Here is a 25,555-nt window from a genome sequence, read left to right as displayed (position 1 = left end):
CCGCCAACACCTGTCACCCCCCATACACACCCTTCGTACCCTCACACACTTGTCCCTACCCCTGCTGACACCCTTAACACACCTAGCCTGCACACCCCGAAAACCTCCCCCGCATGCCGGCGCCTGCACCCCACCAAAAGCAGTCAAACAACCCCCATACACACCCTTTATATCCCCCAACACACCTGTCCCTACCCCCAGTGACACCCTTCACACACATATGCCCACATGCCCCTAAAACCTCCCCCATACATCTGCCCCCACACCCCACCAACACTGGTCATACAACCCCCATACACGCCACACACACACACCGGCTGCCGTACCCCATCAACACCCTTCACACACCCCTCATGCCCCTACCCCACTGACATCCTTCACACACCCTTCGTGTTCCCCCCACACCTGCCCCCACAACCTACCACCCCCTGTCACACAGTCCCCCTGCACACCCTTCAGACCCCCCCACACCTGTCCCTACCCCCTTGCACAGCCTCACACTCCCCCCACACCTACCCCCACACACCCCACCATGTTACACAACCCCCATGCGCACGCCTGCCCCCATACCCTACCAACACCCATCACACATCTCTTATACCCTTACCAACACCTTCACATACCCTCCATATACGCACCCACACACACCTGCCCCCACACCCCAACAACACCCTCCACACGCAGACCCATACATATCCCTCACACCCTCCACACACACCTGCCTGCAGCCCCCCACCAGTACCCCGCACACATACATGCTCTCCCACACTCACCCCTTGACTTATGCCTATTGAACCACTGTGCAACTTGCATGCCAGTGGGCACCACTCAAAGTCGAGCCCCCTTGGCACTTTTAGAAAGAAGTGCAAGAGTGTTGGAGAGTTCAAATAGACCATGACCCAACCGGCAGCACTTCTTCTTCCCTCCCCAATACTAAGTGATGCCCAGTGCGGTCACCAGCCCATCTTCAAGCACCCCATTCCCATTGTTTCCCTCCCCAGTCCTGTCCCAACCTCCATCATTTCACCCCTCTGCCAATGCCTATTCAGAAATGTATGCAGGCGTGCACAGATGCCCAGAGGGTCCCAGCAAGGCACATGTGTCTGCACATAGATGTACAACATGGATATGCATGCATGCCTCCATGATGGTGAGTAGGCAGCACCAATAAAGAGCAGAATATTTCTATTTTGCTTTTATTACATTGCAAAGGAACTAAAAGTAGATGAGCGCAATTGAACAAAGAGATGGCACCACAGATTTATTGACCTATTTGCCCAGGTTAATTTAAAATATAGGATTGCATCATAAGAGGTGTTCCGTAGTATTTATAAGGGGAAAAACCCCTTGAACCCAGAGTAGTATGAGCTCTACCTACAGCACTGTATCTCTTATTAAATCTTTGCTATGAAGAAGCAGGCCTCTCTCCAAAATCACAGGCTTCTGTCCAGTCAAGGGAGAAGGCCACATAGCATATAGGAAACCTTTATACTCACTAGCTCGGTATGGTGTTTATGCAGGTTTAGTCCTGCAGTTGGGTGCTGATCTGTGTGAAAACTCAGTGACCACAGATGTACAACGGTACAGGACACATCTGTAGACCCTGCTCCCATCAACACACTTTACACACACCCCATACACACCCTTAGCACTTCCCTGACACACCTGCCCCCACACTCCACCAACACCCATCACAAAATCTCCATACACCCCCCACACATCTGTCACATACCCCTCATACTCTCCACACACCCAGGGGGTAAGCATGGGAGAGCAAAAGGAATTGCTTCAGAAACAATGTGTTGGCAGAGGATTTTTCTTTTTCGTTTTCTCTGTGCTGAAAATGCAGTTAGGACTAGAAGTTTCAAAGGCTGTTGAGAATGAGTTGTCCTTTCAGTGAATCCTTTTCTAAAGGGGATGATATGAAATGTTGGGCTCAGAAGATTTTCTGATAGTTGTGAAAGGTGGTTCCTAGATTCAGAGGAGGTTGTACTTTTTCTGAAACACGGACCACAAAAGGACATATCCATCCATTAAGCCCTGTGATCACCTCTTGGGACTTCCTCTAATAGTAGAAAGAAGTGGCAACTTGGGGTTTAAAGCCTCTCTGGTCTTTGGGGGGCTGGCAATTATGCCCTGACTGGTGAACCATGCTGTTCACACAAAAGTCTCCCTGGAGGAACAGAGCAGCTGCTGTTGTTATTTCAGTTCACAAGGTTTGGTTACAAAGTTGTGACACTAATGCTTTGTAACCAGAACCATGACTTTTATTTTTTTCTTTAATTTCTGTAAGACAGGAAGAAAGGAAAGATTGAGAAAAATAAGTATACTTGCACATTACTGTAACATTGGAAAGGATCAATAGCAAAATTCCTGGCAAGCTTGGTAAAGTTTCTGGCATACTGCCCTATTCAGGATCACAATTCTGCTGGGGTAGCATTTTTGTTGTTGTTGTTTTGGTGAGGATTTTGGAGAAAAGCAGGTATTCATGTTGGGGGCATCATTTCTGGGGAAAAGGTCTACTCAGGTGGCAAAGTTTTGCAGTCTTTCCTGAAGACGTCTAGACTGTGGGTTTGCCTGACGTGGCCTCTGTAAGATTGTCGCGTTGCCTGACACCCTCATTTTGAGAGTGCCCTGTTTCTAGCTCTCGTGTGCTTCATCCTGGGCTTGATGGTCTTCACTGTCCCAGTGGACCACAGCTATCACACAAGTTCATACGTTGGACATTCAGCCTTTTATGGAACTCAGGCTTTTAAATTAAGTCTAAACGCCTTAACCTGTTATTGGAAGCTGCCTGTCCAGTCCCTTACTTTTTGGGCCATCCTTCTCGAAAAACACCTGCAAAACCATCAGCCCCTCTTACCTTCTCTAGCTAAGAAACATCCTATTATAACACAGAAAACTGCATCCTATGCTACAGGGAGACAAGGCCACTGTAAGAGCTCTGGCCATGGTGAAGGTGGGGGAGGTGACTAGGAACCGATGGCAGCCTGGGAAGGTGGGTAGCAGCATCCTGGATCAGGCAAAGCCTGTGCATTATCTTCAGATTTGAGTGGGAACCAGCAGACCAGTTCTCCCAGCGCAGACTGTGCAGCTCCACATATCCAGCTAAGCAGCTGTTCAGCACCCAGATTTCCATCTATATATTGGACCAGTTTCTGGAGAGCCTGATGCATACATCCCTGCAAGAGGTGAGTAACATGACCTGCCCCATGAATAATGAACGACCATTTAACTGGAAAGGGGAAACAGAACAGAAATGTTAGAAATCCATTTTAGTTAAATTTGACTGAAGATTTTGCAACATGAATGCTAGAGGTGGTTGCCCTGCAGTATTATATATTAATTTGTTAATGGTTCTTGTTCTTTGTGGAAGGGTTTTGGTTTTGGTTTAAGAGTTATGCAAAGAACTCTATAGTTAATTGTTACTTAGTTAACATTGCAGTGTCAGTAATTTATCTTGCGCTAATCTAACTTTGCCTAGGGTGAATAACACAATTATTAGTAAATTTAAGATTATTTTCTCATGCTCTGATAGGCTAGCTGCCTCTCAGTTCTACGTGGTGTGGGATGAGTAATTATTTTCATGAATGCTATTATGCAATGAAGAGTGCCTTAGGACCAAAAGCTGTAATACAGTATGTGGAAGTGTTTGCGCTGTGACATTTTAACCATGAAGGCCCTAGTCCTGCAATGAGGCTCTGCTCATATGAAGCAGTCTACCTGGAAAGACAAATATTGTTCCTGTTTTTTTAGGCAACTAGAAGATGTCAGTCTCAGTCTCTTTCATACAACAGTGTCAAGAATGCTGCATTCATTAGAAAGTAATTGGATCAAACAGCACCGTACCTAGACTCCTGGTGGCCCTGGGTGAACTTTTAATATCAGACTCCCCTTTGCCAGAGATAATGATAATAATAATTAAAATTACCATTTTCTGGCCCCCTTTCTGTCTGGGCCCTGGGTGGCCTCCCAGTTTGCCTATGTCTGTGTCTGGCCCTGGTATCAAATGATGATGAGAGAGTGGGTCTGAGTGACTTGAAATGGCACAAACATCTTTTTGCCATAAATCACCAAGTTAGAGACATAACAAGTTGAAATTATTAGTAGGTTTCTTCAAAATCCATTTAGTAGGCTTACAGGAAAAGCCAGAATGAGTTCATTGCTTCATTTGTTTCAGTTCTGATTGGTCAGCTATCTTCCTGCTTCATCTTTTTTTCCCTGTGCATGCACTGCAGAAAATACTCTCTCTTCATCTGTGTTCAGTTGTAGGTGACTCTGCCCCTGCTGGCTTAATTCTTGAATTAACTTTACCCAGTAGCAGAGTCCCTCCTCCTGTCAATGGATGTTTAGTGTATAGGTGCTAAACATCACTGCAGCCAGGATTCAGCATGGACCTTCATGGTCCATTGGGAGTAGCACACTTTGGTAAGCTGGACATGCCACCTCACTGCTCCTGTACAGTAATCATCTGGTGCCTATGCTTTCTAACACCATTTAAATTAACTTTGTCTAGGCCTCCAGTTTCAGTTGCCTTCAAATAGTTATGCTATGATGATTAAAAATACTTTGGATTCTAAATGTGTAATATGTGTTTTTATTCACTTAAAAAACAAATGTTCCATTGTGCTTAAAACAAAAGCATTTGTTGCTATGTTGTGTGATTATTTGTAATATTTAGTCCTCTAACCTGATTCTTCAGCAATAAATACCTACTAAATATTTTTTCACAGAGCCATACTGCTATCACTAATATTTCTGCACCAGGAGAAAATATTGTTTTCTTGGCAAGGTGCCACATAAATTGAAGCAACTGTTGTTAAACAAATACAGCTTTGTCAATTTTCTCTCCATTCGAAACACAGAAGGGACTGGAGTAGGCAAATCAGTATCTGACAAAGAAAAAAGGACAGAATCAATAGAGGAAGAGCATAGTTTCAGACTTGTGACACATTCAGTAATTGCAGTAGAAAATGCATTAACATATTTCTCATTTTGATTTAGTAATGACCATCTCTGGATAAGGCTGTGGCCTGATAACAAGGTAGGTTTGAGGAAGCAAGAAGAAATAGAAAGAGATTTAATTTAAAAGAAGCAAAAGCAGTTTTAATGTGGGAAACATTACTAATGAATCACCTTCCTGGCAAACATTTCTTAAATTAAAGGTGAATCTGAAACAGATTTAAGTGGGAGATGAACTGGAAACTAGTATATTTTAATGCTGTAATGAGTGTGTGACATGCATGGTAGTGTTTTACAAATGTCTTAGATGAAATGTGAGGAAGCATTTATTTAATGTTGCCCATATATTATCAGCTGCAATTTCTGCATTAAAAAAATTGAACAAAAGGGACCTTTTTAAGGAGAGAGGTGGTTAAATGCTACCTATTGGTGAGGAAGGATTCTTAGGGGATGAAGAGATCCGTTCAAATGTGCTGTGAATTTCAAAATCCATGATCTCCCTGAGGACTTATTATTAATATCCCAAAATAGGTAGATTTTAAATACTGGTATTCTGTCCTGGTTTAAAATTCAGCCTTCTGTAAAACTGGTTCAGTGAACTGAACCAGAAAAAAATCCTGAGACAGCGTTGCGCTTGTTATTATGAAAACATTATTATAGCAAAAGGGGAGCATGTGCTTCTGACAAATTATTACAGGGGCCAATTTACAAGGCATGTTATGGCTTCTTTTTACACTGAATTGTTATACAGTAAACTCTGGTTAATTTGCCCACAAGATAATTCAATATTATGGTTCAATTTGCCATTGTTTTGATTGCCCACTTGCCTACCAGCAGCCCTCTTCCCTACCCCCACCCCAAATCAACTCCTAATAATTGCTCACCACTGGATAATTTATAATTATTTTAGTTCCCCTTGAAGTGATGAAATAACCAGTTTTCTGCATCTATGCTGTAAAATTCCATGATTTAGTTGAGTCCTGAGAGGGTTTAAAATTGCAGTTTCCAAGAATCAGTTACAAAAACGTTTGGTTAGAGCTTTCCATGTTGCAGAATCTGCACCGTTTTCCTCCTCTTGTGGATTAGCAAAGCACTGCTTCGCAATGCTGGTATGATACTAAAAAAGGTCTGTGAACAGGCAGGAGTAATATTTGGACATGAATCCAAAATTAATCTTCCACTTTAAATATCTCTGGGTGCATATTTGGTGCTTATTTTGCATTAAGTATTATATACAATTATCAGAAAGAAAACAGTACCATATGCTGATGTTCTGTTGGCATCTCAAGAAATAATTCAGTTTCCCACATTTGTATTTCTCCAAATTTCCTTGTAGATTGGTGGAAGTGTTAATTGGCAGAATCCTGAAAGCCTCTGTGTTTGAGAACTATTAACTGTTGACAGGAAACACATACACGGTAGAAAGTATCTAATTTCTTCTGGGATCTTTACCTTTGTTCTTCACACGTTTCTTTGGTCGAAGTGGAAGACATCTAGAGTATTTGTCATTGCTATATCTTACAGCTAATATCCTGTCTTAGATTTGAATTAAACCAGTATTAAGTTCCATGAGTAGACCAGCCCTATGTCATATTATTTAATTTTTGATGCTGAAGAAAGTAGACTAGATCTATTAAACATGTTAAAATTCCCCCATATTTTTTTAAATCTGAACGCCTGTCAAATACAGGCGCATCCCTCTACATGATATAATTTGAAAAGGCACAGGATAAAGACAGCTTTCATGCTCCCTTTTATTTCATAGGCAGTTGCAATGTCAAAGTGACTGCCATCGCATCATGCAGACAATTAAATGTATTGGGCAATTTGATGATGCTACCCTGACCAGCTGTAGAGGCCCTGCCTAAGAATAGACAAACAGGATGTTATCTCACTGGCTAATATTGCTACAGGTGAAGGGTGGCTCATCCCCAGGGTTTAGTTCTGACTCACTAGGTGTGTACAGCCTCATTTAAGGCTCCCTCCAAAGAGCTGTTAAACATGCAGGAAGTCCCAGGAGGAAAGAAGGCTGTCTACATTGCCAGAAACCAGTTACAACAACTAGTGTTATATTTAATTTGCTTTCTTCACTCTGTGTTAGGTTTAATCTGCTCTGTGATAAAGGAGAGCTTGGTGGTGGTGCTAGACACTGGAGTCCCATGAAGAATCAGGTTGTCTTCTCTGATCCCAGCAGACTCCCTTTCACCCCACAGTTCCTTCTACACAGCTATTCCCTTCAAGTTGGTTGGGAACTGGAGCCTGCGCTCTGTGAGACATTAACAAACAGTTTCACTTGTTTGGAATGAAAAGCAGAATGTTTTAAATACCTTCTGTAACAACATTAAAAAAATCTGAAGTCAACTGAAACATTTTATTTTAATTTCTACTTTGATTATTTATCTTATATTTAATGTGTTTAATATTACTTTTATGTTATTACACATCCCATTTTATATTTGTATTTTATATATTTAATATATAATTTATAATGATAATTCTATATTCTATATATAACTATATAATTTATAATGGAAGGTAAAATACATTTTGCAGTGCAAAATCACACCATTCTACCATTCTCAGAAAAACTTAGTGTAGAGAAGGCTTTTGTCATGGTCCTAGCAGGAGAACTTCACAAAAAGGCTCTGCCTTCATTTAAAAAGAAAAGTCCATCCATTATCTTCTCAAGTCCCTCAGTCCAAACCCACATACCACTGCTGAGTACATACTGTGTTGCCTTTTCTCAGGCCCTTGTAGGATTGAACCTCTCTGCCAGCAGAGAAAAGCACACTGGGATACACTTACATGGCAGAGGTGAATGTTTGGATGTTTGACCCTTGCAGCTAGGAGGATCTAATAAAATGGTTTAGAAGATGTTGAGGATCTGGTGTAGCTGAGAATTAATGCAGGGAGTTCTATAAAACTAGCTTCCTGCTTTTCAGTAGTGGGGTGTCCTGTGGAGAAACAGTACTGTGAATAGGATCAGGGGACTGGAGTTGTCTATTGTCCTCTGTTCCTTTTGCTTATCTTTAAAAATAATACTATTTAGTACTATTAGGGAACCCTAAAACCTATAAGTAAAACTCCTGGGAGAAACCTCAGTGGGACTGTGAGTTGACTTTTACAGTATCAAAATCCTTGACATCTAGGTGGATTGTCCGTGTGTGTGTGTGTGTGTGTGTGTGTGTGTGTGTGTAGCCCAGAATCTTGAGCAGATTTTGACTGTTTCTGATCGATACCGGAAATGTCTGTCACTTTTTTACATTTTATTAACACTTGTACAGCTTGTCATGCCAATAAAGTCTTATTGAATGTAACTGAATTGGGGAATTATCAGAATTAAATTAAAAGACCAGGAAGCACACAGTTTTGTGTTCTCATAGCCCTTGTATTTCAGAACAAGGCTTTATTTCTGAGGTATTTCCAACATAAAATCAAGAAACTTACGGATTGATCCCAAGGGTTCTTCTCTTACATAAAAACCTCATTGTATCTATTTGTCTGGTGTTTAGGTTGTTCCCTTAGCATTTTCTTGCTATAACACTAATTCTGACTACCCTAACTAGATTTCATGGTACTTTAATGCAGAGCCTGCCATTCACAAGTGAAGCTGTTAGTTTTCCTCTGTTACATGGTAGAACTAATCATGAAATAGGGATGCATCTTGGCTGTTTCATTCCTTGTGACCAGATTGCTTTATAAATCTCCAAAACATATGTTGATGAGAGCCTTGTTTCATTACAGGACACAACCTGAGAGTAGAATAAATTACATGTTGGAAAGACTTTCTGGAGCCAGCAAAGTACAGGAAAATCAAAATATATAGGAAAATATTTGTGCAGTTCACCATAAGTTAATGTTTTAATGCTTCACAGGGAAACTATTATAAGTTAAAGTTCTGAAAGATTTCACATTAAGAAACATACATTAAAATGAACTAGGTGCAGAAAAATGGAACCTGAGAATGAGTAGGTAGGTGGAGAGCTTTTATTACTACTACCAACAAGTTAAGAACTTGTCCATCCTACTTGTTACTACAGTTTAGTCCATGTATGTGCAGAGCCTCAGGCGGTCCTGTGCTTATTGTGAGTATGCACGTAGCTGAACTTAATGTAAAAAATATTCCTTCAGCTCTGTCAGTGCTGTGATGTTAGCAGCCCTGACCCATCACTTCCAAAACTGTTTATAGTCAGCTTCATGGCTGCTGTTCAAGGTATTGAAAAGCATCTGCAAAACTGATTAGATCCTATTTGGCCTCCTTTTCAAGGCTTCTAATAACAAACCTCAAAATGACTAGCTTTACTTAATGTCAAGACTTTTAATATTAGCCCTTTAGCAACTGTGCTCTCCCCCTCTCTGTTGTTGGTGCTAATTAGTATGCAGGTAAAGAAAGCTTAATTGCAGTACAAGTTAGATAGTGGGGCTGAAAGATGCAATTCATGTAGGTGGTTTATCCACTTAATGGATATGCATACAACTGATGTTTGTTATAATGTAAACAATAAGCAAAAACTGGGACTTACACTGTATTATGCAGTAAAGTGAATTATATGCTCTTTCAGTAGGCATGTAAGTGGAACATTCTGATATGTATTACCATCCCATATAGCAGATCACTGTGGTATGGTATAATGATATTCATATTATACACCTCACTGACAGAAAGAATGGGACTGTTCTTAAAAGTGATTTAGAGAAGCCTCCTTGATGGGAAAATAGTAAAAGCTCTGGTTTAGCCATGCTGAGCTTCATTGCCAGCTAGGTATCCATGACAGGAAGCTTGACTCTGGACAAAAGTGGGGACAGGCAAAAAGGTAGAGCTCCGAGTTGTCAGCATAGAGACAATAGCTGAATTTGTTTTGTAGCTGAAGCTACTCAGAGGGAAGGTGCACAGGGAAAAAAGCAGAGGAATAGGGACTGAGCCCTGTGGATGCCCATAGGAAGGACATGCTGGAGGAGGGATTTGGGAGCTGGGGAGAGGCCCAGGAGGACAGCATTGCAGAATTCAAGCAACATTTCAAGGACATGGGTTACTGTTCTGGTGGCAGCCAACAGGTCAAGGGATATGGAGTTCTGGGTCTGAGTTTTGGTTGCATAGGTCATTATTAGAGAGTGTTTTCATTGCAAGCAGGGGATGAAAGTCAGATTGGAAATGGGCTAGTGTGGAAATGAAGGAAAGGAACTGCAAACAATATTGCAAACTATGCTCAATAAGCTTAGAGATCAAAGGGAGATGAGGCAAGCAGTGCCCAGGGTGGGTATTGTAAGGTGGAAGAAACTAAAAACACACTTGTTTTTGGAGAGAGGAATGAGAAGTTAAGGAGAATAGTGAGTGGAGAGGGATTGAGACTGGTCATGAGGGCAGTCAGGAGACAGGTCAGGTTAGTGTCCCTGGTTCAAATGGTTCAAATGGAGGTTGTTAGAGAAGGAGAGGAGACAAGAAACTTCTACATCTATAGTAGGGTGCTGGAGGAGGAGGAAGTTGAAGGGAAAAAAAGGGAAACCAGAAGGATGTGGAAGGTCATGTATTTTGTAAATTTTCTCCCAGAATAAATTAGAGAAAGATTTTACCAAGAGAGGTGAAGTAGGTGTCATGCACAGGGCTACAAATTGATTACATTAGTTTTAGATTAAAAAACAAAGCAAATGACAAGCCCAGACATTAAATCTACTGGCCTACTGCTTATCAAAGTGATCATAATAGGGGGGGAAAAAACAACCAATTATATTGTACTTATCCACTCACTTTCCCTGAGTGAGCAGGAGAGCAGAATTCACCAAGCTGAGGCAAAAGGTTGGTCAGCGATTGGAGAGTTTGCAACAAGACACAAAAGGGAAAAGTTAAAATAGGACTTCAGATGAGCAGTTCTGTTTTTTTCTAACCTTTTCTTTCATTCCTTCTGTACTTGAAATTCACAAAACTCTTCCCAGTTCCCTTGAAGTTTTAATTAACAGATTCTCCAAGGGCTATTTAGAATTGGAGTGCCATCTTTCCCCCCCATAAAATTAAACCATGCTGGTGTAATACCTACCTGACACCCTTATGCCTGTGCTTTATGTTTGATGCATGTTTGAATCTTAGACTGAAGCTGAAAAGCACTCCAGTGAGAGCTGAGGAAGCAAAGTGCAGTGCAGAATGCATTCTCTTCCTCCAGGGAACATAATTGTTCCCTGGGTGGGGTTGATTTGGAGTCGGGCTCACCTATCATTTCTGAAGTTGTTCTCCCCTCTGGGTCTGCCTCTTCTCCATCTTCTTCCTGTCCTGTACTGCTCTTCTTGATCACTCCTCTGTCTTCCTTCCTCCCTTTCATATAATCTCAGTACCATAAAATAGATACAAGAGAGGACTGAAAGCTACTGTGCAGTGATCTGAAGACAGGGTAACAGCAGTGAGCAGCTTCATGGGGTGTTAAATAGGGAGCAGTTAAGTACACAAAGGAGGGACAGCAGTGCCTTGGGACTTTGCTGATGAAGGAACTGTACTAATCATGAGTGGTTTATGAGAGAGGAGGTGAACTACCTTCTTCCTGTAGTCTTTGTTATGCTTGCTGTGACTCACCTGTTTTCCCTGTATTCTTTATAGCCAGATGGCGTATTACCAGGATAGTCAAATAAGTCATTATATCTCAGGTCTGTGACAGAATGGCATCCTACCTGGTCCACAGTGGCTGAAAATCGTCTTTCCATGCTGTTCCATGAAGGATAAGCCACGTGCTAGCAGTGCTTTAAACACTGCATTCCTCTCCAGTTAAATGCTAATTGAAAACATATTCTTCATGTTTACAAAATAAGGTTTTGTGAAATGTTAGTTTTAGCTACATATTGGCATCCCTTTTAAGAAAAAAATTTTGTAACTGGCCTGTGGAAAAAGCCATGAAGAATAGTTAATTGCATTTGAACAAAAATAACAAAGCAATGATGAATCAACCTATCAAGTGACAGCAAAGCTATCTCTGTCAATTATCCAAAGCCAGATGTCAAGGGTTTTGAACACTGTACCAACATCACCTCCATCATTAGTCTGTTTGTATACAAAGCTGGATTATGTTAGTCCAGCATTTTGCATACAAAGCTACGAACATAATGCATGTATTGTGTTTATTCCTGCATACTTCCAGATTGTAGTCACTCCACATAGCTTTGGTTATGCATGACAAGTGCATATAAGAGATGTTTCCTAGGTTTGATTTTCCATTCCAGCCAGACTTACAGTGGCTGCCAATCAAATAGTATGATAAGTTGAAGCACAAAATGACAGAATGTTAGGAATGACAAAAGCCTCTACTAACTATTCTTATAATTCCCCCAAAGACAGCTACACTTACTCTTCTCATGTACAGGTCAAGCCATCTGTCATATATTGAACTGGCTACATCCCAGACAAATTGCTTGTGAGTTTTTTTGTATTGTACCCCTTTTTTACCTGAGCAGTTAGCCAATATTCAGGATCTAGTACATTAATAGGAAAACCAACTCTCCCCCCTTATCAGTAAAAAGAATGTAAATCTGCTCCATATGACTATTTTTGTACATTCTTTTCTTTTTATCCTTTGTGCAAGAATGAGTCTCTTGAACAATGGGATGCCATTTAAACCTCTTTGTAATATCTGAAAGCCTTAATTTTAAAAACAATGACTTCCTTATTGCATCTGTCAAGTAAATGAAAAATTTCATGATCTGTTAGGACTGACAGAATTATACCTACAGATGTAATTCCTCTTTTGTTTTAGTCTTATGTTTTCTTCCTGCATAAAACAGAATGATCAGGGGTTTGAAGCCTGATTTAAAACGATGTGGGTCTGTTCTCTGTACTGCCTTTGTCCTGTTCCAGTGGATTCGGTAAGTCACTTATCCCTTATGCTTTTGTTTTCCAGTGATTATAACAGCAGGGTTTTTTACCTCAAGCTGATTGTGGGTGAAGCTGATTTATTTAGTATTTGTAAGATATTAGGACTTAATATTAAATATTGCAAGTTACAATTATTGATAAACAGTTAATGAATCATAGTGAAGCCAGATGTAGCTCAGTGTGAAAAGTTGCTGTTGCCTGAAGGACCCTTAGTTCCCCTGACTGTTCTTCCCAAATTTAAATGTGGGCAGCATTCTGCAAGCACACTGGCTGTGAGCTGTGAATTTATAACAAATAAAGAGGATTATAAAAGCTTTACATTCTCATACCACCTTAGCACCATTTTTTAAAACCCTTTTTGATACACTTAAATTACCCGTTTTTTCCTAGTAGTAATGCTGATATTTAAATGAATGCTATTACAAAAGCGTGAAGAACTTCTGAAAGACCAGGTCAGCTTCAGTCCTCTATGACACCCACGCAAATACCTTTATTTTATTATTTACTTCTTTGTATTTTTATGATCCTTATCTCTGTTGAATCTGAACATGTTTAGCTTCACAAGACCTTTGTGAATTAGAAAAACATTGTCCCTCTTTTACAGGTGGGTAGACTGCATTAAGTGCTCAAGATTACACTGACAGCCTATAGCAGAGTTGGGGAGAGAATTCAGACCTTAACTTCAAGTCACTTTTTAACCCCCTCTCCTTTTCCCTCCTAGGACTCATTGGGCTTTACACAGGAAAAACTGAAGGAAGAATTTGGTCAAGTATAATAAATCCTGGAAAATATGGAAGATACTAATCCAAACATTTTTAATATAATCATAGTTATCTGACTGAAGTGCTATATTTAAAAAAGGCCTGTCTGCACGTTGACTGAGGTATGGTGAGATTACTATTTTAGGAGACTAAATACCTGTGAAAATATAGGTCTTAAGTGGTGCCATAAAACTATTGTAAGGCTGAGGACAGTTATGACTCTCCAAAAAATGCTCCCAGCATTGAAACGATGCCTGAGGCGACTGTCTAGAAAGAAAAGAACTTGCATTTGGTAGGTTTCATATTTAGGATGATGACCACCATATCAGGAGCTCTTTAGGAGCCAGAATGATGCTTGATGTCACCTATTTTAAATGTAGTGACAGTTCTAGTGTTCCAGCCTGTAATACCTAACCAGGACAGATGATGATTTGTGCAAGTATCTGAGAACTATATTAGCCAAATCCTGCTGTATAGCTTGTAATCAGAGGGATAAATTCCTGTCTAACTTATTAGGAAGGAAATCTTGCTGGCAATAATTGTGTTTCAGGATGGTGGTGGCTGTAGCAGTTCTGATTCCACAGAGTGTAAAACCTTCATGTAATATTGTATTCTTAATTATCTATCAATTTTCCTTTCTTTTGTCACTTAAATGAGTGGAATGGCTCAGCAGAAATAAAAAAAAAGAAACATATAGTTGCATTCAGCAAAATCTCCTCCTCTAGAGATAATGCTTATAATTAGAAAGTAAAATAAGTTAACGTAAGTAAATGGAAGTCAGCTCAACCTTGGGCTCAGGCAGAGATTATGACCATGTCTTGGAGCTTGACCTTACTGAAAGAATGTGTCCATGCTGGTCTCCCATGCAGGCACTCTTAACCCCTTCTGTGAAGCTATGACTTGACCTGAGAACCTGATGGTATCCTTCACTGGTACCCTTCACCCTGTCATTGTCTGTAAGGTCAGTTTAATGGTTACTGAGGACTAAGTACTAGTTTTGTTGAGCATCCATATTTGGTTTTAATGGCTGAGACCTTGAGAAATACTTATTTTTAATTTATTATTACTACTTCTTCTCATGTCTCTACACTACATTTGACCATTTTGTTAGGCATGCTTGTGCTCATTTAGTGTACTTTGCAAGATCTTTCATTGTGCGTGTGCCTTCAAGCAGCAGGCATTATAGCAGGTGTTGCATGGTCTGAGGCTCTGTGCCAGTCACAGGTGGCTGAACCAATGGTGTAGCCTCACTTCTTCATTAGTTCCTTGGAACATCCAGGTATGGTACACAGGCTGTTGAGACATTGCCAACTTTGCCATGGTTCATCAGCCCCTGGTGGTAAGGACTCAGCTGCTGGAATGTACATTTTTTTGCTGTCGTGTATTTTCTTCTGCCTCTTGTTCCACATCTGTAGGTATGTCTCCTTGGGTGTGGCATCAAGGGGTTGGGTGCTGGGTGAGGAAGCTCCTATGTGACTTATCAGTAATTATTATTATTACTGATAATTATATTTAATGGAAGAGTAGCCTGAACCATGGCCAATGCCTAGAAGCTGCTGGCTGTATGTTATCTATCATGTGCAGATGATGTGAAATCATTTAAATTGAGAAGTAAGGAAATTGAGGTACTGGATATAACCAACTTCTGGGAACAATCAAATATAGTCCCTGCTGGCAGTCAGTTGATTAAATTAGATTGTAAGGGGCTGGACGGGACCTTGCAAGATCATCAGGTCCAGCCCCCCTGCACTAGGCAGAAAAGACAATGGGGTCAGGTGACCCCAGCAAGGTGACCGTCTAGGGAGTAGGATGGCCAGAATTATCTGTCCATCCTTCAGACAGTGGGTGGGAATAGTCTTGAAAAAAACCAACTCAACAGGTAAGAAATTATCCTTCCTGCTTTATGGCAAACTTGTTGTGTTAAATTCCACATGCTGCCATCATGGACCAAGCCTGTTTGGTGATTCACTCTGAACAAATGTTTGTTACAGGTAATGGGCTTGGCCACTTTGCCCAATTAGGGACTTCCTGAACAATAGGGGGGAAAAAAAACAACTTGTGAGAACTATTATGGATAAGATCCTCAGAGGAAAAACTATGCCTAATTAGCAGCATAAACAATTTGATCTGTGGGATGCTTGGGCAGATATAGTATAGGAGACCATAGAGAAATCCAATTAGCCGATAAGCAGCTATCTTCCTCCAGTGTTCTTCATTAGTGACCATGCAGGTCAGTGGGATCTTCAGCAGTGGCACTCAGGAAGCAAACCAAGCAGGAGCCAGTAACTATTATATACTAAGCCTGAATAAACATGGCTTTCATGTAAGCTGCTACTTCAGATCTATGGTGACACAAAGTTGTGCAGTGATGCTCACATGGCTGTCCCACATCATTTGAAATGATAAAGCCCAGCTCTCTTGGATTACAGATGGAGAGCTCTAGCTCTTCTGAAGTGGACTTAAACTGAAACGTCTGATTAAATCTCAAAAGACATTGAGTTTCACAGCCTTAAGTATATGCCGACAAGTCTTACTTTGGGACTCAAAACAGAACAGAGCCATTTTATGATTTCTTACTTCTGATGGATAAGTCCCTAACGCAGACTTTGTGGTGAGGCAGGGACAGGAGATGACAACTCAGTTTATCAAACTCAAATGGAGAGGAAATCACTTGTGTGGAATATGTGGCCCTGGTCTGGCAGATTTTTTCTGTTATGATTAAATAGTACTTAAAAGTATTTACATGAGGGAGCATGAATTCATCTTGCTTAAAGAGACAAAATATGCCAAAATTGTGCTAGGAAGAACGAAGAAATAGGAAATGTAAAAATTAGGAAATTTGCCAGGTAGCAAAATTGATTTGGGTGTGGAACCTGTTCCATAAGTAATTTAAAAGCAGAAGGGATTGGGCAATTGAGAACAGCGTGGAAGAAACTGTCCTGTGTTGTCTGGGAGTAGGCTGGATGAGCTAGTCAGTCTTTTTCCATCATTGATTTCTGTAATTGTTTAAAAAAATCTATATATCTAAGAGGGAGGCTGAACAGCCAATCTTGCCTAACTTTCCCATATTGATCAGAACAATGTTGGATAAAGAACAAACAAAATGAAACAAAAAACAGACAGGAAGTCTCTTGAACCTCTCTGCTTGTGAGGGGAACTGAATACATTTGTCTGTTCAGGTAGAGAAAGATCCAGGCCTCTCTATCGAGAGCATCATTCCTGGAGCAAAGACAGGGTTAACTCTGAACAAAGAAAAAGTTTTTTATGTTTAAACTGCTTTTACGTGGTCTTTCTTTTGGCTTTGTGGGAGACAAAGAAATTGTAATCCTGGTGACAAAATATGCTGCATTTGGGACTCTGGTGACTGAAGTGTCAACCACCATACTGTCGTGCCATCCTCAGACTTTTTCTTGAAAATGTGGCTGAGTTTTGATCAAGGCTTGTAGTCACAGAAGCATAGGTGCAATCCGCCTCTCTTCTGAGGCTGTGAACACTGATGGCAGGTGTGATGTAGCCCTCCAGGACTGGGACTGAATTCATCAATTGATTTCAGCTGGGCCATTAAACAGAACTGCAATGTTGTATACTACAAAAATGGACAGAGGTGAAAAGTTCTATAGTTCATTGCCAATCCCCAGAGAGCCCCAACATCTATCTTTCCTCTCCAAAGAATGCTTTATTCTAATTACATATCACTTTATTAGGCAGCTGAAGCAAAGTGCATATCTGATGCTAATGAAGCGCTGCTATGTTTGAATGCGTAACTATTTTTGGACCTGAATATCTTCAGCACTTTTGATTGGGTGGCTTTGGCTTTAGATTTCTCTAGTTTCTTCTGTGGGCGATATTCTTGGTGAAAAGCAGTGACTCAGCTAGTCAGGACTGTTGAATTGTTTCCATGTTGAGAATGGGAAGCTGCAGAATAACAAGAACACAAAAACAGCTCTTTATTTGATAGATGTACTGTCCAGGCAGGGGAGAATTTATTTTTTAGCTTTTACGGATCCTTCTAAATATTCACATTGATTCAATGGCAGTGATTTTGAGCATGCTTTTGTTTCCTTGTTATCCCCATTCATGGCATATTTCAGCAACACCAAACATAACTTTCCACAGCCTTTAAAAAAAAATGATGAAAATGGACTTGGACAAGCCCTGGTGGGACTTCTAGTTTTCAGGCTCTGCCTCCTCATTGAAGATAAAGGTGATTGCAGTCAATTCCTTTCTTGCTTTGCTGCAGGAAATGGAGCTCTCCAGTGAGCTCAGAGTGGGTTGGGAGCCAGGGCTCCTTGAGTTCTGCCTCTGATATTTTCTTGTTTTAAGTGTCACTTATCCTTGCTGCTTCCATTTTGCCATCTGCTAATTGGCATAATGTCCACCTGTCCCCCAGATTGTATGAGAGAATTGTGCATAAAGTGCATAGAAGATGATGAACGCCATTATCATACAGATGAAGCATTTTGATGTAAAAGCAATAATCGCTTTACAATTGGTTGAGAAATTACATGGCAACGTGACCATCGGGCAGCTAAAAGTGCAGGTACTATTGTGTTACTGCAATTTTCCCCGCTACTAAAGCATTTTCATGTCGAAAAAAAAATCTTAAATGAAATTACTGAGAGGGCCTGTTAATACATTTACAAATGGAGTCAGTAGTTAATTGAAACTGGAGGGCATCCAGGCAGTATTTTGAATTCTGAAAGAACTAGAGCGTTGCATACACCTGAGCTGGATTTTTAACTGTGGTCAAATATTTAAATGATAACAATGACATTTTTGCCTTTGCCACTTTTACATAATTTCAACAGAACATCAATGTGGATAGCAGGGGGCAGAGCCACTTCAGTATGCTTTTATTGGTGTCCAGCATCTTCCAGAGCTAACCAATACTGCAAATGACCTTTCCTCAGGTAGTTTTTGAAAAAATCCTCAATGCACATCTACAATGCTAAGGAACACATCAACTATATACTATAATGTTGACAGGCAGATTTAAGAGAAATGGGGCTAAGGGGAAAAATGTATATAAGCACAAGAGATCATGTCAAATAATGAAGACACTTGAGGTTTTTGAGACCTATCAAAATAGAGAATAGAGGGGCGGGTTGGGGAACGCACGAGTCACTATAGAAAACTGGATGGCAGGCCCTGAAATGTTGACAGGTTGCAGTTAGGAATAAAGACTGCTCATCAGCTCCACCTGCTGCACAATATTTGCATTTTACTTAAATGACCAGAAACTAAACAGGACTGTAGTGTACAAGACAGCTTACTGCCTCTACCAAGCAAAAAATATCAATACCTTTGAAGCTGTAGGAGGTACTTATGAACAATCAGATTATGCTGGAATTTGGCAAAAAGGCTAGTTTCTAGTCTAAATACACTTCCTTGAAAATAGGTACATAGGTGGCACTCTTCCTTCAAACTCCTAAAGCAACATCCCCATCATGGGAAGAGGAGGAAGCACATTATTTTTGGAAGAGTTGGCATGTTGGGGCATTTGGTCAGGATACTGGTACTTAGATGGCTGCTTTGCAGGACTCCTTGCAGAGGTGGGTGGTGGCAGTATTTTAACACTCCTGTTTTAAACAGTTAGCATGTCATCCCCAGCTAGAAGACTACTGAAGCTTCTGTAGCAATCTTCCCTGGAGGTCTTCAAAAGGAGACTGACGCACACCTTACTGCAGTTATTTGACCCCAGCAGTCTTCCTGCCCAGAGCAGAGGGGCTGGACCCCATGATCTCACAAGGTCCCTTCCAGCCCTAAACTTCAGTGAATGTCTGTGTGAATCTGTGAAGTGGTGGGCAGATGGTGCTCTACCCAAATGCTAAGCTCATTAAAGCTTTAAAAAATACTCACAAATCATGTAGCAAGGACATGTAAGAGGCGCTGCTTCTTATAAGGGACCTCAATTTTTGGCCAAGGACTAAGGAGTTGTGTACCCATTGGAAAAATTACCAGCATAATTACACCATTGCCTGTGTGTGTTAAGGCTCATTCCGGAGCACGTCTATGCAACAATTTAATGGTTTAAAGTGTACCACCATATGTCCCCCATGTTAGCATACACTTTTGTACCCAAAAACTTGTTTTAACATCTCTCCCAACTATAGGTGATCTGATGAAAGATGTCTCTGCCTCGAATTTCTTGAACCAGCACTTCTTAACCTTTTTAGACTAAAGGCAGACCCCAGAAAATACCAGCTAATTTTTTTTTTTTAAAAGAAAAGTGAAAGCTAACAATTCTTCTGTTGCATAGAAGTCAGAAAAAGCTGCAAGTCACAATGCTTTTGACATTACAAATTCCTATTTGAAATCTCTGTCTCTCTCTCCAAATCATTTGTGGGTAATTTTTTACCTAACAGTGCTAAAATTGCACCCCCACCCTATAAAGACCCCACAGCAACCTGGTTGAGAATCACAGTCATAGGCCATCACTGGTACTCTAACCTTGTATAGGATAGGGCAGTAATAGAACTGAAATCGTTTTGTTATTAGATGGCCAGGGAATAGAATTTAGAATACGAGACCTCTCACACCGTAGTCTCCACAAAAGGCTTGCAAAAAGGTGGAATATGGCCTTTGTTTTGGCATTAAAGTTTGTTCAGTTATTGCAGTCAGTGGGAAGATAGGGGCTTACAGGTGAGCCTTTCTTCTTTCTGCCTCCCCACTTACAATTTCTAACTCCATTCCATCTGCTAAGACTATGAGAGCAAGAATTCGACAGTGCACTGATGGATAGGGAGCCTAGCTGGAAGGTTATTTCTAGAACCATGTAGGCTTGCCTTTGCAGAAGCCAAAGCTTTTTTAAAGTCTGAATGCGCTGCAAAGGCCACAAAAGTACATCCAAGAGCCTGACATCTATTCTGTGGGCGAGATGTACAACAGTGGCCAGGAAGTATTTTTAGATTACTTTTCCCTTACATAGCTTATGAACCTTTTATGATGCATCTGCCAAATGCCCAAGATATAGCTATCATCCTCGTATGCTTACCTAAATAGCTCAGCATTACAGGCCTCCAAACCCACCACTCTGATCCAACAAAGCACATCAGGCCAGAGAACTTGAAATTTTGAAGGATCGTTCTTTGCTTCAGTTTCCACCTCAATTATTGGAGAAGCCTGGTAATTTGCCAAACACCCCACAGCAAGTATGTCAGAGCTGCAAACAAAATTCAAGACTTTCCTTTGCTGCTGTAGAGAAAATGCAGACTCCCAGGAGAATCATAAGTACACTCAGTCTTAGGAATTAACTGCTGAGTTTCCAGTCAGGCAAGCTTATCCATGTCTGGGGGGTCCAGGGAAATAAGGAGACAATTCTCTTGAACCCTTAAAAAACCCAAGAACAAAACAATAATCCCCCATGTATCTGTCACTTGTATGTCAGAAGCCCTGAAATTACTTGGAAGAGATTCTCCACAGTTCTGTGCCTACCAATCACATCATTTTGATGAAAGTATCACTAAAATGTCACCTGAAAACTACCGCACATCATACAGGCAGCTCCGTCCATTTGGAATCCTATGCCGCAATGCATAACACACCCAATTTCAAACCAGGTTTTTTTAGTTCACGAAGAGGTCTAAACCAGGGTGGCAACTAGTGGCACATACACTGGGGAAGGGGCAGGCAAAGTGGTGGCAGATAATGCAGGGAACAGAAAGGAAGGCAGCAGATCAGGCAGGGGGGGGAAGAGGACTGGAGTGACATGAAGGGCGGATGTGGCGCTTAATTGTGACATGCCTGCCACGAAGGTTGGCCCCCACTGCTCTGAGGAATGTATTTCATTACAAAGATAACTAGCTGGAATCAGGTGCAGAGCCTTGTTTTTTCCCCCCACAAACTTTAATATTAATGTCATGCCTTTAGGATATTTAGAACACCAATTTGTGAGGATAAACTCCATTTGAGAGGGAGAATGTAGAACGCAGGTAGCCACGGAGCTGAGGCACCTTTTTGATTATTGGTAGAAGCTGTGAGTCCACCGTCTTCTGATCTGCTTTGCGTTGTTCTGTTATCTCGTATTTCTAAGAAAGAGAAGACTAAAGTTAGAATACCCCACAGATTTCAGTCTGTTATTCCTGCAGAACTTCTTCACAAGGGCCATTTCCCTGCCATGCCAAGGTTTTTAGCTGGGTAAAGCTTCTCAGCACTCCATTTTCAGGAGCTGAAAAAAGGGTCATTCCTTTTGAGCCACAAGGAATAGACAGCACTGTGATGTTTTACAAACAATCTCTCTTTCGCTCTATATCTATCTATATTTTTTCCCCCTCAAAGAATAAAGAACAGCTCAACAGCTAGAGCTAGATTAAATTACCAGCTCAAACTACAGTGCAAAGAGAGTCCCTAACACCACAATAAATAGAATACCTTCCATAGACAGGAAATCAATGGACAGCATATTGAGAGGGAGGTTTCACAACTCAACTTTATGTGCAAGACCAACTCCACCAATCTTAGGAGATGCTGTTCGCCTCCTGCTGGTTGTTTAACAGTGCAGGAGCTATTTTGAAGGCAGCACATTTTAAAATATGTGGATTCTCAAGTGTTGCTATCAAGGTTCCCATATGAGGTTAAACTGATTTGGCCTTCTATGCTTTTTAAGTTCTTTTTGAAAAGGTAGCATTAAAAACATGCTTCTAGAGGAAGACTGTCCCAACCCACTCCTTGCATCACTACTATAAAGAGGTCACTGAAGAGCCTTACCTCCTTTTCAGTGTCAAAGATCTCGCCTTCCTGATGCTTGGGCTTACGCAGCCTCTTCTTCTTGAAGTACACATCACTGAGATGCTTTGGAATTTTCACCCCTGTGATGTCAACCTTGGTGGAAGTGGCAATAACAAACTTCTGGTGAGTCCTGCGCAGAGGGACACGATTGATAGCCAAGGGTCCTAGCGGCAGACAAAAAAAATCCAAGTGAGTTACAAGAGCAGCGTTTCATTTCTGAGATTGCAGCTATCTGTGCTCTAAGGAAACTGAGTCTCCCTCATGGAATAATGTTCAGGTATAAAGCATATATTTCTTGCAGAGGAGATACTAAGCCTCATTAAAAAAAAAAAAAAATCAAAAACAAATTAGGACACCCTTTCTTCATGCTTTACAACACTAAAAGCTTTTTCTTATCTTGCTAGTGTTTCCAGATATTAAAACGTAAGTGAATTAATTTTCCTGGAAAGATATATATTTCTACATAAGCAATTCCATGCCATGTAATGCCCATTGTGATACTCAGACTGCCTCAGAGATGCATGATGTAGTCAAATGTCACAGGGAGATTAAAACTAAAAATTTAAAAGAGATTTCAGTGAAAAAGTTGCTTACCTGTTACAAGCAACAGGCCACTAGCAAGCTGCTTCAGGAAGATCACACGCTGGAAATGGATACAAGAAGGCATTAGTCTTAGCCTTGCAGTGTTAAGGACTGTTTACAGAGTTTAATATCTATCTATATTTAAATATATATCATTGATATATCACAACCTAAAAAGTAGAACCGTATCTACACTACTTGAATTATACTTTCTGCCAGGACAGTAAAAAAAGACTCATCCCCCAGGAGCCAAAACAAGCTATACTGATAAAGCATAATTTTGCCAATCTAACTGCATTCACACTACGGCCTCTCCCAGCAGACAGAAGTCAGTCAGTCAGTCATCTTGACACCCTTGCCCAGACAGCACTTTTACTGACTGCATTTTCTGTAATGAGCAGTGCATGTAAAAAAATTAGAGGGGGAGAAACTTTCCGTAGAAAGGTGAAGCAGCACCAGCTTTGCACCACGTGGCTCAGGTTTCAATGAATACTCCCCCCAAATAGCCTCTTTTTATGACCATGTGCGTTTGACTAGATACAAGCAAAAAATGCAAGCAGGGCAGTGAAAGGTCTAACTAGAAATTCTGTTCTAAAGTGTCAGTTACCCAAAGATGCTCTTCTTAGGATAAAGAAAATAAGTGCTGATACCAATTTGTCTTTTGATGTTTGGTTTGCTACAGTGATATTAAAAGTATGGATTTATAGCTTTCCTTTGCAATTCGTTATCCAGAATGCACGTTGCTTTATTTTGTTCTGCAATAGTTTAAATGTTGGGCCTTCCTTTTCCTAGTCAGAGATGGCAACGCATAGTATATGGTAATTAATATTATATTACTCTTGATATGGAGTCAGGGGTCAGACTTGTGTACCATTTGTAGAGTATGGGAACGTCCCTTTAATATTGTCTAGGTAATTGCCCAGTCATTCCTTTTTTTCCCCCTCCTAATTCATTCTGACCACGCAGAGTACAGTCTTGTTCTTGAAGCCTCCAGAAGGACCAAAGAGGGGTACTGTCCAGATAAAGCAGCAAGACAGCAGAAAACAATATGCATAAAATGAAGTTGCACACACTGAGCCACACAACTGGCGATGACCCTGACTTTATTTTAATGTGTCAAGGAGGAAGGGAATAATCACTAAGCAATCAATATAATGAAGTGCAAACACAGCATAGAAGTGTTTTTAAAAAGTTTCCCATTTACCTTGCCTCTGTGGCGACCAGTGAGAAGAATCAGAACGGTTCCTGGATTAATGCTACCCCGCAGTTTCCTCTTGTGTTGGCAGAAGGGCTTTTTGCCATGACTCAAGAGTTTACGAGGAACGTCTTCAGTTGGATAGTATCTTGGCTAGAGGGAACACACAACAAAATATGAACTGAAATATTCCAGCCTCTTTATAAAATAATTTCATTCAAACTGTGGTCTTTCCCCTTTTACGGATACTCCCTTTCATTTCATTGGGAGAGACTTGTTTCAACCCCCGCAGCAAGGTTCTCTTTGCTGCAGGCTAGTATTTTAAAGAAGTTGGCACTTTAAAGGCACGCATTTTGCAACATGTACCCAGCAGGTCGCACAACATGCAAAGATGATATTTGTGATCGTGCTTCTAATTCAGTACGTACGGGGTGCCAGAAGAGATGCTGTACTGTGCACCTTCTTCAGACACGTCAATTCAGAGAGTACACGCATCATCTCAAATAAGATGCGTGTGTATGTGTGTGGGGAAGGGGGTCTCCCACACATGCTTCACTGAAGACAGCAATATGTCACTAGATTGAGAACATACCTACGACAGAACCCAACACTAGCGCCCAGACAGCGTCTGCTGAGGGCTGCAAGACTGCAGTCTCATAGAAGAGAGCAACATAAAATCAGTACTGAATGCACTTCCCAAAACATAAAGGGCTAAAATCTCTTCCTTTTCATCAACGCAACTCAGTGTTCAGCAAGAGCAAACCTCTATTTATCTGACATCTTTTTTTGTGGGGGGGGAGGTTACCTTACCATTTTACGGACTTTCACCACCCGGTTCCCTCCATTCTTATCTCCACCAACTGGTTTGGTGATGGTAGCAGCTGCTTTTTCTTTCTTTTTCTTTTCTATCTGCACGGGAAGACAACAAAGGAACGGGTTAAGAATCAGAACAAGTTAACGAGCAGGGCTAATGAAAGATCATCAGATTCACCTAAAGAACCTCGTCTGCCAGAACAAACGAACGCACAGACAGCTTGTTTTCCACATACCTTTGTTTCTGGGGCCGTGTACTTGCGCTTGTACATCGCTTTTCGGGCGTACATGGCCGACCGGGAGTATTTCCCGATCCCTCGGGCCAGCGCAGGGTTGCGGCTGGCATGATGCTTCCTGGGCTTCTTGGCCTTCTTCTCGCCTGCCGCCTCCTCGCCTGCCATCTAGCCAATAGGAGGGCACAGCATCAGTTACAGCACGTGGATGGGCAGAGCAGCCAAGAAAAAGAAAAGAGGAGCCGTGGTTCAAGAAACCCCACGGGAACCCCTGTACACACGGAGACCAGGAAGGAGCAGCCCAGGGCTGCTGACTGCCTTGCACAGGCCGGGAAGACAAGCAGCGAGCATGCCCGGATGGAGGAGCCGGGGCCGGGCCGGGGAAGGGAAGATGCAGGCCCTCCTGCTCCGGCCGCCGGGATCAGCCATGCCC

The 25,555-nt window shown here is 41.3% G+C and overlaps 1 protein-coding gene across 1 annotated transcript; it reads right to left on the bottom strand.

Annotated features, from left to right (window-relative positions):
* Positions 1 to 21,395: 21,395 nt before the first annotated feature.
* On the bottom strand, positions 21,396 to 25,323 carry RPL6 (ribosomal protein L6). Its single transcript, XM_006015161.3, has 6 exons — positions 25,126 to 25,323; positions 24,887 to 24,985; positions 24,086 to 24,229; positions 22,894 to 22,942; positions 22,279 to 22,463; positions 21,396 to 21,599 (listed from the first exon to the last, which is right to left on the bottom strand). The coding sequence occupies exons 1-6, from the start codon at positions 25,288 to 25,290 to the stop codon at positions 21,447 to 21,449; spliced, it is 795 nt and encodes a 264-aa protein (XP_006015223.1). The 5' UTR covers positions 25,291 to 25,323; the 3' UTR covers positions 21,396 to 21,446.
* Positions 25,324 to 25,555: the final 232 nt, after the last annotated feature.

Source organism: Alligator sinensis, unplaced genomic scaffold (assembly GCF_000455745.1).
Source record: "Alligator sinensis unplaced genomic scaffold, ASM45574v1 scaffold628_2, whole genome shotgun sequence".
NCBI lineage: Eukaryota > Metazoa > Chordata > Crocodylia > Alligatoridae > Alligator > Alligator sinensis.
The sequence above is the reverse complement of the archived record's forward strand: the minus strand, read 5'-3'. Positions and strand labels throughout refer to the sequence as shown.